The 13,258-nt window shown below is 39.4% G+C and overlaps 1 protein-coding gene across 1 annotated transcript in view; it reads right to left on the bottom strand.

Moving 5' to 3' along the window:
* The window catches only part of LOC107663467 (fibroblast growth factor 7-like), a 6,246-nt gene extending 1,797 nt beyond the window's left edge, over positions 1 to 4,449 (bottom strand). Inside the window, exons 1-3 of the mRNA XM_016453709.1 lie at positions 4,430 to 4,449; positions 1,594 to 1,651; positions 974 to 1,458 (exon numbers count right to left, since the gene is read on the bottom strand). Of these exons, the coding sequence (XP_016309195.1) occupies positions 974 to 1,235 (262 nt within the window). The 5' untranslated portion in view covers positions 1,236 to 1,458; positions 1,594 to 1,651; positions 4,430 to 4,449. The remainder of the gene's footprint in view (positions 1 to 973; positions 1,459 to 1,593; positions 1,652 to 4,429) is intronic.
* Between the last annotated feature and the right edge of the window lie 8,809 nt (positions 4,450 to 13,258).

Genomic DNA, 13,258 nt, shown 5'->3' with positions numbered 1-13,258 from the left:
TGTGTGTGTGTGTGTGTGTGTGTGTGTGTGTGTGTGTGTGTGTGTGTGTGTGTCTCTGGAAGTGTTTGCTTCACATGTGAGCATCTCCAGTGGTATAATAAGCTGCTGTCACGGCACAGCTCTGACAGAACCTCAGAACGCGTCTGCTTTTCTCTCCTGCGGCGCTGACCGACCCTCACTGCATGTCTTGCATGCGCTCTGTGCGTGCAGTTGTCGGCCACATCTGGCTGTATCAATTTTTCTTCTTTTCAGTGCCAGCTGACGTAATCATTTTCCCTCCAGAGCAGAGATGCATGCCGTCACGCCAACACAACGGCTTTCTTCTCGTACACAACTGAAATGACTAATAACCAAACATGCCGGAGGCTGATGTTATGTATATACATGATCATTAAAGTGAATAATCAATGATTTAAATATTTATTTTATCAGCTAAATAATTCATTATGTATCCATGCACACAACATCAGCTTCCAGTCTCATTTTTTGTTGTTGTTTTGACGCTCTCTACACAAACTAGATTGCAATCACTGAACTGTACCTCCATTCTGACCACATCTGATAACTTCTGAGCACTAAGTCCTCCAATGAAGGGAAACAAGAGTTATAAATACTCCCCCCAAACACCTGTTTCTCTTTACACCTGTCACTTCTTGTCACACTGCCACGAGACCTGCTCATAATCCCACTGGAACCCTGACCAGCCGATTCCTTCCACATACAGTGGGAAAACACTCTCTAGTCTCTACTATAACTGAAGAGGCCTTTACCAATCATGGACTTTAGACACATTGTTTTTGATCAAAAAACAGAATGCACATTCAGTTGAAACTATCATGCAACTTCGATATTTTCAAATATTCATATACGCATCATCTAACGCTTGTTAATGTTATTTTTCTCCACCCTGACACACAACAGAAACATGAAGACCTCAGACAGACACGTCAGAAGTGAGTGATGACGCTCTTACTGTAGCAGTTGTTGGGATCCTGCGTCCCGTTGATGTTCCCGAACTCGTCGATCATCAGAAACCACTGCGTGCGACTGTAGAGGCGTCGGATCCGAACGTCCCCTCCTTCCATGTAGTCGTAATTCCTGGTGTGGCGCTCGTATTTGGAGCAGTCGGTCACAGACGCCTGTCCATCGCAGACACAAACACGGCTGACCAGCAGCGCCAGCCACAGTCCACACGCAAACTCAGGCAGTTTCCATCGCAGCGTCCATTTGCGCATTATACTGCGTTTCTCAAGGAGTTCATGATCCACATACTGAAGGCAAAACTCAGATTGGATCTTCAAGCTGTGGGAGATCCGCTCGGACCCTTTCCCAGTACAATCCTCAGATGCTGGCGTCACCTCTGACCTCCAGCAGCAGAATCTCCTCAGAGCTGGAGGAGGCAGCAGCGTGTTAGTTTCTGCTGTTAATGACACAAATGAACAAATGGATGCTTCACACGTATGGAAGCATATAGGTAGCGAAATTCAATTTAAAACGCAATATGCAAAATGGCATTGTGTTTGCATATTGCATTGCCATTTTGCATATTGCATTTTAAATTGAATTTCGCTACCTATATGCTTCCATACACATGCTGTCCAATCCTGATGAAGATACAGGAGACAGGCCAGTTCCACACAGTTCCAGATATCTAGAGAGGGTTTATATATACATAATACTTATATATAGATAACATAGTAATGATATAAGATAAAAAAAGGATTCCTGAATTCAACTGAACACTAATTTTACACAAGATTTACTCAGAATTCACTGCAAGACATTTAATTGTTAAATGGCAGGGCTGTCTGTAGATGACTGACGCTGAAGTAAATGACCACTTCTGTGAATCGGCCGAGTGGGCACAGCTCACTATTCTATAATATTCAATTATATCGCAATATACCTCGGTCACTACTTTAAATGTCTCAATATTCCTGTTGCTACTTTAATTAAATGTCTCAGTGTTGCTCTGTCGCTAATCTTAATTTTTCACTGTCTCTCTGTCGCTACTTTAAATGTCTCAGTGTCGCTCTGTCGCTAATCTTAATTTTTCAGTGTCTCTCTGTCGCTACTTTAAATGTCTCAGTGTCGCTCTGTCGCTAATCTTAATTTTTCAGTGTCTCTCTGTCGCTACTTTAAATGTCTCAGTGTCGCTCTGTCGCTAATCTTAATTTTTCAGTGTCTCTCTGTCGCTACTTTAAATGTCTCAGTGTCGCTCTGTCGCTAATCTTAATTTTTCAGTGTCTCTCTGTCGCTACTTTAAATGTCTCAGTGTCGCTCTGTCGCTAATCTTAATTTTTCAGTGTCTCTCTGTCGCTACTTTAAATGTCTCAGTGTCGCTCTGTCGCTAATCTTAATTTTTCAGTGTCTCTCTGTCGCTACTTTAAATGTCTCAGTGTCGCTCTGTCGCTAATCTTAATTTTTCAGTGTCTCTCTGTCGCTACTTTAAATGTCTCAGTGTCGCTCTGTCGCTAATTTGAATTTTTCAGTGTCTCTCTGTCGCTACTTTAAATGTCTCAGTGTCGCTCTATCGCTAATCTTAATTTTTCAGTGTCGCTCTATCACTACTTGAAATGTCTCAGTGTCGCTCTATCACTAGTCTTAATTGTTCAGTGTCTCTCTGTCGCTACTTTAAATGTCTCAGTGTCGCTCTATCGCTAATCTTAATTTTTCAGTGTCGCTCTATCACTACTTTAAATGTCTCAGTGTCGCTCTATCGCTAGTCTTAATTTTTCAGTGTCGCTCTATCACTACTTTAAATGTCTCAGTGTCGCTCTATCGCTAGTCTTAATTTTTCAGTGTCGCTCTATCACTACTTTAAATGTCTCAGTGTCGCTCTATCGCTAATCTTAATTTTTCAGTGTCGCTCTATCACTACTTTAAATGTCTCAGTGTCGCTCTATCGCTAATCTTAATTTTTTTCAGTCGCTCTATCACTACTTTAAATGTCTCAGTGTCGCTCTATCGCTAGTCTTAATTTTTCAGTGTCGCTCTATCACTACTTTAAATAGCTCAGTGTCGCTCTATCGCTAGTCTTATTTTTTTCAGTGTCGCTCTATCACTACTTTAAATGTCTCAGTGTCTCAGTGTCGCTAATCTTAATTTTTCAGTGTCTCTCTGTCGCTACTTTAAATGTCTCAGTGTCGCTCTATTGCTAGTCTTAATTTTCTAGTGTCACTCTATCACTACTTTAAATGTCTCAGTGTCACTCTATCGCTAATCTTAATTTCTCAGTGTCGCTCTATCACTACTTTAAACGTCTCAGTGTCGCTCTATCGCTAATATTAATTTTTCAGTGTTGCTCTATCACTACTTTAAACGTCTCAGTGTTGCTCTATTGCTAATCTTAATTTCTCAGTGTCGCTCTATCGCTACTTCAAATGTCTCAATATTGCTCTATCACTACTTTGAATGACTCAGTATCACTCTATCGCTACTTCAAATGTCTCAATATTGCTCTATCGCTACTTTGAATGACCATGTATCACTCTATTGCTACTTCAAATGTCTCAATATTGCTCTATTACTACTTTGAATGTCTCACTGTCGCTCTATTGATACTTCAAATGTTCCAGTGTCACTCTGTTGCTACTTAAGCAATATCACTCTATTGCTACTTTGATTGCCTCAGTGTCACTCTATCTCTATATCAGATTCTCAGATTTCAGTCTCAATATCACTTTATTGCTACTTTGAATGTCTCAGTGTTGCTCTATGTTACTTCAGATGTCTCAGTATCGCTCTATCTCTACTTTGAATGTCTCATTATCCCTCTACTGCTACTTTAAATGTCTCAGTATCACTCAATCTCTACTTCAAACGTCTCAGTTTCGCTCTGTCACCACTTTAAATGTCTCAGTGTCACTCTGTCACTAGTTTGAATATCTCAGTGTCGCTCTATTGCTACTTCAGATGTCTCAGTATCACTCTATTTCTACTTTAAATGTGTCTCTATTAGTCTATCACTACTTTAAATGTCTCAGTATTGCTCTATTTCTACTTTGTATGTCTTAGTGTCACACTATCACTACTTTAAATATTTCAATATAGCTCTATTTCTACTTTAAATGTCTCAGGATTGCTGTATTTCTACATCAAATGTTTCAGTATCGCTCTATCATTTCTTTAAATGTTTCAGTGTTGCTCTTTCTCTCATTTAAATGTCTTAGTATCACTCTATTTCTACTTTAAATGTTTCAGTATCACTCTATTATTATCTTAAATGTTTCAGTATTGCTCTGTCTCTAATTTAAATGTTTTAACATCAGTCCATTTCTGTTTTAAATGTTTCAGTTTTGCTCTACTGCTACTTTAAATGACAGTGTATTAGTCTCTGTCTTACTCTGCCTAGTTTCTGCCAAATTTATATATTGGTTTAAAATGTTACAATAATTCTTTTTAATAACAGTCTTTAAAAGCGACTTACTTCTGTTTCCAGGATGTGCGCTTCAGTCCCGACGATTCCACTGTGATACTCTGAGAGAGGGAGTTTTGGGGCAGCCCGTCTGCGCTGTGCATCTTCTCGTGTTGCTGAACGCTGTGCGATCTCTGATAAAAGCCTCCTGCTGACCTCACTTCTCTGCAATTACGCCTCAGCCACTCAGCTGTCCCTGGGATGCTGGCGAGAGAGACTGACAGTGAGAGAGAGAGAATCATCCGTTTCTGCTGGCCAGGCCTCCGGTGTACGAGAGAGGCAGCCGTTCTCTCTCTCTCTCTCTCTCTCTGAGGTATGCGGGACGAATCCTGCGAGATCTGCACACAGACTCTAAGAAACTCATTAGCCCCTCACTGCAGAACACAAGATCCAGGGGGCGTGGCTGGATCTTCATCTAGGTGGTGGAGATGGGTAGGTTTAGGGGTGGAGATGGGTGGGTTTAGGGGTGGAGATGGGTAGGTTTATGTATCAGGGGGTGGAGACGGGTAGGTTTAGGTATATATAAGGTGAGAGGAGTTGGATCTGGATCCAACCACGCCCCCTGGATCTTGTGTTCTGCAGTGAGGACCATCTCAAGAAACTGCTGTTGCATCGACGCCCACCGTCTTGACATTTATGAAAAATCACATGCCGTGAGATTCGGGATTTCTCAAGACCCTGCAGTTCTGATGTGATTTAAACGATCTCGTCTGTCAATTGTTGGTGTCATACAGAGAAACATCAAAGCCCGAGTTGAATTCAAAGGCTGATAGTGATTCTACGAGGGCAATAAATCGAATGAGGCTGGCCTGCAATTGAGGAAGCTAAACAGAGGGCCGTTTACTGCTGGAATTGTTCATCTCTGCAGAAGGTCAAGCACTCTTTCACTTTTCCTGTTTGTATTTAGGAGGCAAATTTACAGTTTTACACACCTGGCCTCCGCAGCTCTCAGCACATCAAACGTTCCCAGCATTCGAGCCCCGAGGGCAGCGCTGCATACTGCCAACAGACACGCAGACCTCTGCTTTACTCTTTCATTTCCCAAACGATCGCTCGTAAAACGGCTGATCTAAAAGCTCACGCTCATTTGCAAATGCAGAAGCCGTGTACGTCCCTTCACCTTAAATACCTAATGAAGTTTTACGGGAGCACGCGATCTAAATGTTGTTTGTTTCTGTACAGGAAGACCAACAGATGTTTCTGTGTTCCTGTGGAGCTTCTACATGTGAACATTAAAATGGTTTATTATGCAAAATGAAAAAGTTGCATCCTCCTTTATTGCAGCCAATATTGCACTGCATAAAACACGTTTAGCATCCATCATGTGCAGGTCATAAATGTCGTCTGGGTGGTGTTTTCTTTTGCTTGTATGGGTTTGTTCGTGAGCTGACATCTCCCAAATCACTATTGAATATTGTAGCGTGTGATTGGATTTCACTGATTTCAACAATGTGAAATTTATTAACAGGAACAAACGTTTTCTCATTCGTGTCAAAAGTTGATCTGTTCATTTTTCTGTCCTAGTTATGCATGATCATACAGATGAATTGCTTCATTGTACTTCTCATTTCTAAGCCAAAAGCATCTGCTGGATGATTAAACGTACATGTGGTTGTATTTTATGGTGGCCATATTATAAGTGTTTGCTGTTTAATTGTTTTACCGCGATGATGAGAAGATGGGTCTTTGAGAATGCTTCTCTTAATGAGTTTCATCCTCACAGAAATGTGTACCTCTCGCTCTCACAGTGAACTGGACACTGACTGTGTTCACTGGACTGTGCTGGTTCCCGCTCAGTACATGTTTACAGTCCCAGCGCTCGTTTGAGTTTATTGCTGAAATGAAAGAGTGAGGAACACTTCAAAGCCGTTCTGGAGGAGAGAGAGAGAGAGAGTGAGCTCATGATGTCTGTGAACTTTAGACGACTTTAATTGCACCTGAAACGGCTGTCATAACCCAAACCAACATGCAATCCTGCACTGCGTCACATCCGCGTCTGTTTACTCTGGGCTTATGGAGAATAACTGTGGCATATATTATCAATAAACATGGGAACTGTATGTGAGACTGATGAAAGTCTGTGCTTTATCAACAGCGGGATGGCGCTTGGCTCTCACCTGCTCTCCGGGTTTAAGGTCAGTCTATTCTGAGCCGCTGCTTTCTACATTCCCTCATAATTAGTGAGCTCATGGGATCAGGGCTGTTAACGGTGGGCTGGTCTTTAAATAGCTGCGGTTGTGTTGCTCAAGTTTTTGGATGGACACAGAATCAACAGTATATTTTCAGGGTTAGGGTTTAGGGTTAAAAATCTGCAGTAAAGGTAAAGAGCGTTTCACAAACTCACCTTTGTGTGTCTCTGCTCAGATGATAATGTTTGATTGTAGTAATTTTATTGTCTGTGTTTTATTAGGGTTGACGGCTGATGGTGTGTCGCTGCTGTAGTTTCTGTTCTGACATCATCCTCATCGTCATCATCTTCAGACTGGGAGTCTGTAGATCCGTATGGTCTGACGTTTGGTGCACAGGTTAGGGTTGGTGTGACCAGTCCAACTCAGTAGCGCCACCAACTGTTCAAAGTGTACTATTTGGTCTAGAGGTTTATTTTCTGATTTCTCATCTCATTGAAGTTCACTCAAGTCGCTGGTTTGAATCTCCATCCAAAATCTTAGATTTTAATGGTTTCCTAAACACTACTTAACCTTGAAAAGTCACTGACTTGAGATGATCATCAGATTGCTAATGTATCTAATTGTATTTTTGTCTTAAAGTCTTCTAAGTAACAGCAAAAATTTTGAGAAATTACACACACACACACACACACACACACACACACTCACTCACTCACTCACTCACTCACTCACACACACACACACACACACACTCATACACACGCACACTCACACTCTCTCTCACACACAGGTTTGTTTTTGTGAAAAGTGAGGACATCCCATAGGCGTAATGGTTTATCTACTGTACAGACCGTATATTCTATTGCCCTACACCAACCCTACACCTAAACCTACCCCTTACAGGAAACTTTCTGCATTTTCAGATTTTCAATACACTCCATTCTGTGTGATTTATAAGCGTTTTGAAAAGTGGGGACATGGGGTAATGTCCTGAAAAGTCACCTTCTCCTTGTAATACCTATGTCATACCTTTGTCATTATACAAATTTATGTCCTCATTTGTCACAAAAACACGGACACACACACACACGCACGCACGCATGCACACACACACACACACATATATATAGAATAGCTAAAAATATTTAAAAAATAAATATAGTCTATAGTCTAGGGTGAGGTTTTCTGTAACACTTTAGAATACTGTTCCGTCATTAATGAATAACTACACAAGAAAACATGTGTAACACAATATTAGCACTCTAATAACTACTAGTAACTAACAAGAAGTTCTGATTAATGAATTAGTAATTAATGGTGCTTAATCTAATGTGGTAGTTCACTATTAGTTAATCAGGAGCTACTATTTTTTTCCATACCTCCCCAAGAACCACTTAGAACTACTGTAAACAGGTTCATAATTAAAATGAATAATGCCAAAATGTATAATTAATTCTAAAGTGAAGGTCATGGTAACCCAGTAGTGACTCAAGTATTACCAAATTCTTCAGAAGGAATTATTAATGACTTGGATCAGTATTCTAAAGTGAATAACACGATAACTCTCTAGTAATTGCTGAAATCATTGTAAGCTTTTGAGGTTTTTGTAAGATTCTGATAGTCATTCTTTTTGCTAGGTTTGGTAACACTTGAGTCATTACTAGTGGGTTACCGAGATCTTCACTTTAGAATTAATTATACATTATGCATAATTCACATTAATTATGAACCTGTATAGTAGCTCTTAGTAGTTCTCCAGGATATATGAAAAAAAAATAGCAGTTAAATATGAGCTAATAGTGAACTACCAGTTTCAACTGAGCGCTATTACTAAATCGTTAATCAGAGTTTCTTGTTAGTTAATAGTAGTTACTAGAATGTTATTAGTGCATTAGTTATTTGTTTCTGTGTAGTTATTCATTAACAACAGAACAGTGTTCTACCAGTTTTTCCTCTATATCCTCATGCTGAGAGGACTGTAAAACTTTTAAAGTTGAAATGTAAAATTGTTTAGGTTTTTAACCCCTGATGAGTTTGCATCCTTGTCTCAAGAATATATTATTGTATTATTATTGTTTTCTTCATTGCCCGTTTATATGTGGAATAATTTGATAACATGGTGGTGAGTGAAGAACTGGTGCAAAAGTTGCACCTTTTTCCCCAAAGTTGGCAGGTCTAGCATAAAAATGCTTTCACTCGCTTTCTTTTTGTTTTTGGTGACTCAGTTAACCAGAAATGGCTGATGGTTGTAAAGTTAAATGTCAGCATCCTTCATTCATCATCTCAGAAATGCTCCTCTGGCCTTTAATCAGTGCAGGTTACATCTACAGCACGAGATTTATAAAGCTGCTGACGTCCACACAGGTTGAAAAGTTCATGTTCACCTCTGAAGACGATCAACAGGTTCTGAATGAGCTTCAGATGTTGGACAGAAGCAGCAGAGAAAGACTGGAGTCTCACTGCACGTGTAGTGTTAAATGTTTTTGAATGGCAGCCCCTGAAATGTGCGACAAGGCTTTTTGTTCGACTGGTAGCGCTCTGACCTTCACATGAATTCTTAGACAGACAGATTATGTGTTCATGATGCACTGAACTGTAGCTCAAAGTCTCAAGCTTCAGACAGACAGATCCGAGTCACGCCGTTACGTGAGATTTCACAGCGCTCACATTCTCTTGTAAATCATAATTGAACAGTAGTAACGCAAGGAATGAGCTCAAACATTCTGGTTTTAATTTCAGCATCTGCAGCGCCAAGAGAAAAGAGAGATTGAGAGCAGCCGTCGCTGGAGTCCAGATCACCTCAAACACACACGGTCTCCGGTGCGTGGACCCTAAATCTGTTTTTCTGCATACGTTGATGTGAAATGTGATCAGTTCAGCTCCACTGTTACATTTACACTTATTAATTTCAGCAGACGCTTTTATCTTAAACAACTTACAAACGAGGAACATCACAAGTAATTTGTGAGGCTGACATGCAGAATAGAAGAGAGAATATTTTTTAACTTGCACATTTTTGGTTTGCAGTAAGTGTTTTTGTTAACGGTTGTGGGTTGGTTAGTTAAGTGTTGTGTTTCTTGGCTGTTGTGATGGTCTCAGCAGATCCGCTGGAGATTTGCGGCTCGTTTCAACAGCAAGGAACAGAGACGGTGAAGGTTCTGGAAAATGACTTTATACATGATTGCGAAGGAACCTCCAGGAACCTCTTTACTGTATCTTTCAGAGTTCAACACTTAAAAGAACAAAATGCACTCCTGCATTTCAGGAGATAATTATTTTTTTTATGGCTATAAAATAATCAAATATTGGTGAACACTATGATTGGTTTTGTAGGTGCGCTGCTGGATTCACTGCCAAAAAATGAGATGTGATCTGACCTGGTTCTCAAGATGTGCTGCCCACAGTATGTTCTCATGCGTAAAGCATTGTTAAAAACCAGAAAAGGTTAAAGGAACATGATTGACTCGCTAAATGCAAAAGGAATCTTCACTGCTGTTACTTTACAGTGACACAATTTACTTTGTTGCTTTATTGCAAGTATGTTTAGTTTACAGCACAAACAAAAAAGGATGCGTGAAATGAGTTTCCTCCAGTGTTCATTCTGTGATGTTTAAATTTCAGTTTTTAAACTGTGGTTTGTGAGTTGATGAAAAGATTGTCATTATTTTCATTATTTTAAAATACAAATTTAATGATGGCATAGTTAACATTTGTATATGGAAGTATTTGCATCTGTTTGATCATATTTTCAAAATGTTATATATTTCAGGAGGGCAGGAATAAACGGGAAGTGAGGCTTTATGGCTCTCATCTACACATGCTGCTGGGTAAATTCGGCTGCTGTAGTTTAATTCTGTGTCTGTGAGCTCTTCTGTGATTGGCTGTTACAGATTATGTAAATTCAGCCATTGACAGTCCATGTTTGGCATCAAGGGTGTGTTCTCCGTCTCTCTGGAATGTTTACTGAATTTTTCTGGACTCAAAGAGTGTGTCACACCCATAAAACAGGCTGAATGTCACTGTCATGATGCCAATTGATGATATGATTATTCCAGTGTTCATTTGAATAGATGCACTGCACAGATCTATCTATGTATCTATCTGTCTATCTGTCTGTCTGTCTGTCTATCTGTCTATCTGTCTGTCTGTCTGTCTATCTGTCTATCTGTCTGTCTGTCTGTCTATCTGTCTATCTGTCTGTCTGTCTGTCTATCTGTCTATCTGTCTGTCTGTCTGTCTATCTGTCTATCTGTCTGTCTGTCTGTCTATCTGTCTATCCGTCTGTCTGTCTGTCTGTCTGTCTATCTATCTATCTATCTATCTATCTATCATCTGTCTCTAAGGAAGGAAGAGAAAAGTTTTTATCCATGTACATAGCTGTAATTAAAAAAAAAAATTGTTCTTTTGTTTTTTATATAATAGTTGTTTTAAAAACATAAATAATGCTGTTTAAATGCGTAACTTTCTCTGTCATGGTTAGCGTGTGTTTGGATGAATTTATAGTATTTTTTATAGTATTTATAATTAGCTGTATATTAAAAAATAGCAGACTAAGGAACATCCCGGGTAAACACCACTGATTATCCCACAGTAAATCAGAGCAGGGTTTTTGTCCGGGTGGGAAGTGGGAAACAGTCCTGCAGGGGTTTGGAGGACCACAGCGCAGCTTCACACGGCACGCCTCTTTGTGGCCGATGCTAATGTCTCAGATCCGTTCCCTTGCTGAGCACATGTGAGCTGTTTTCTGTTGCTCCAGTTGTTTAGCTGTAATGTTGTTTTGCAGGGAAGAGTTTCCCGTGTTAGTCCGGACAGGCCTGCTTATACTCACTAGAGATTCATTAGAGTTTGGCTGAGAGACTTCAGTATTTATGTCCGCAATAATAGTTTTATGCTTTTAACTTGCACAGTCATACGTTTCATGTCTCATTACTCACATTACATCATGTTTTACACCTGCACTCAATTTGTCCTTCAAAACAGAGGCGTTACGGAGAGTTTGTGTCGGAGGTGAAAAACAGTTTACAGTTTCCATGGTTAATGTGAGCGACGTGCCAGACGATGAGAGGCTGTAATTTGTGTGCTAATATTTACTTTACACAGTCGGTCTGCTGAGAGACAGATATCCATATTATGATCCTATTGTTCCAGCGGAGCAATGTTCTTCTTTTTCCTCTCAGCTTGAGAGGGTTTTGTGAGCTGGTGCCGTGTCTCCTGTGCTTGTTTGTGTACTCAGGCCTGATGTTGTTGATCTGAGAAACATCACAGACACATCAGACCGAGTGTGTCACGTCAGATTCTCACAGTCTTGAGGTTTCTGCATCTGATCTGAGGATTTCATAATGATTTCACAGGAAAAAAGGGTCATACAGTGCAGCCATTAGAGCGCTGGCACGAATGTGTGTGAACTTGGTCACTATGTGAGGAACAACGTGTTCTCACAAATATCCTAGATCCTTATAAAGGAATAGTTCTGCAAAAAAATGAACCACACACATTTGACCATGTTTAAAGTTTTTTTTCCAATCAAAAAATCGCTCTCAACTAATGCTGTAAACTATACAATAAACCCTGTCAATTACAAGTAATGTTTCATTACGTTTTGTTCACACATCAACTGAAGACAGCACAGATCGATGCTTGGACTTTAAGAATTGATACTGGTTCATCAAAATAAGAGAAATCAATATTTTTAACCCAGTCCTACCATGAAAAAAAGGTGTAGAAACTATTTTACTCAGAAATTGCTGGTAAATATAACACAGTAACATTGAAAACACTAGAAAAATTGAAATAGTATTATCTTGTTATCCTACTCCAATAATCTGTTTAATTTACAACTTAACAACATAACTTACAACATAACTTTACAGTGTAATATGTCTGAATAGCTAGTGCCTAGCTAGCCTATCATAATAATCAGAAACAATCATAGTCTATGAGAGACGTGCAAACTTCTATCACATTTGTCTTTGAAGCAGTTTTTACCAGTGAGTTTGTTTATTTAACAAAAAAATTGTATGCATACAACATGCATTGAATTGGACAAATAACCTATGTTAGTGAATAATCGTGTAGGACAGAACTATTTTCTTACTCATCTGAACACATGCAAAGGCATATTGAATGTTAAAATGCATTTCAAATATAATGTTAAGTGGGTGTCATTACCCATTTTACTCTTAGTAATTTAATAATTTAATACATTTCATAATTTAAAAGTTCAGTTTAGAAGTATTGTATCGGTATCGATGATATTGGCCTTTAAAAGTATCGTATCGTATCGAAAACAAAATAAGTGGTATCGCACATCCCTAATCATTTCTCTCTTTGTCTCCTCTCTTCTGTTTGTTTCCCCACCGGAAGAGCAAATATCAATCATAAGACATCAATAATAATGTTGTAATGGAAGGATAGGAGGTCTCTCTCTCAACTAAATTCAGTTCAGTTCAAATCAGCTTTATTGGCATGACAAATAGTACATTGTATTGCCAAAGCATTTATATGAGCAAGAAAAATGAAGAATAGGTCAATAAAAAATGTACAAAAAAAGAATGGATTGTATGATGAACAGGTGTAGAAAAACAATAGTACAGCAATATGTACAATGAGTGGTGTGTGTGTGCTTGCATATGAGTGTACAAAAGTTTGAGTTCATGTGTCTGTGTGTGTGTGTGTGTGTGTGTGTGTGTGTGTGCGTGTGAGTGTGTGTGAG

This window comes from Sinocyclocheilus anshuiensis, unplaced genomic scaffold (assembly GCF_001515605.1).
Source record: "Sinocyclocheilus anshuiensis isolate Anshui unplaced genomic scaffold, SAMN03320099.WGS_v1.1 scaffold2237, whole genome shotgun sequence".
Lineage (NCBI taxonomy): Eukaryota > Metazoa > Chordata > Actinopteri > Cypriniformes > Cyprinidae > Sinocyclocheilus > Sinocyclocheilus anshuiensis.
Note: the sequence above shows the minus strand (reverse complement) of the source record. Positions and strands in the feature narration are given on the sequence as shown.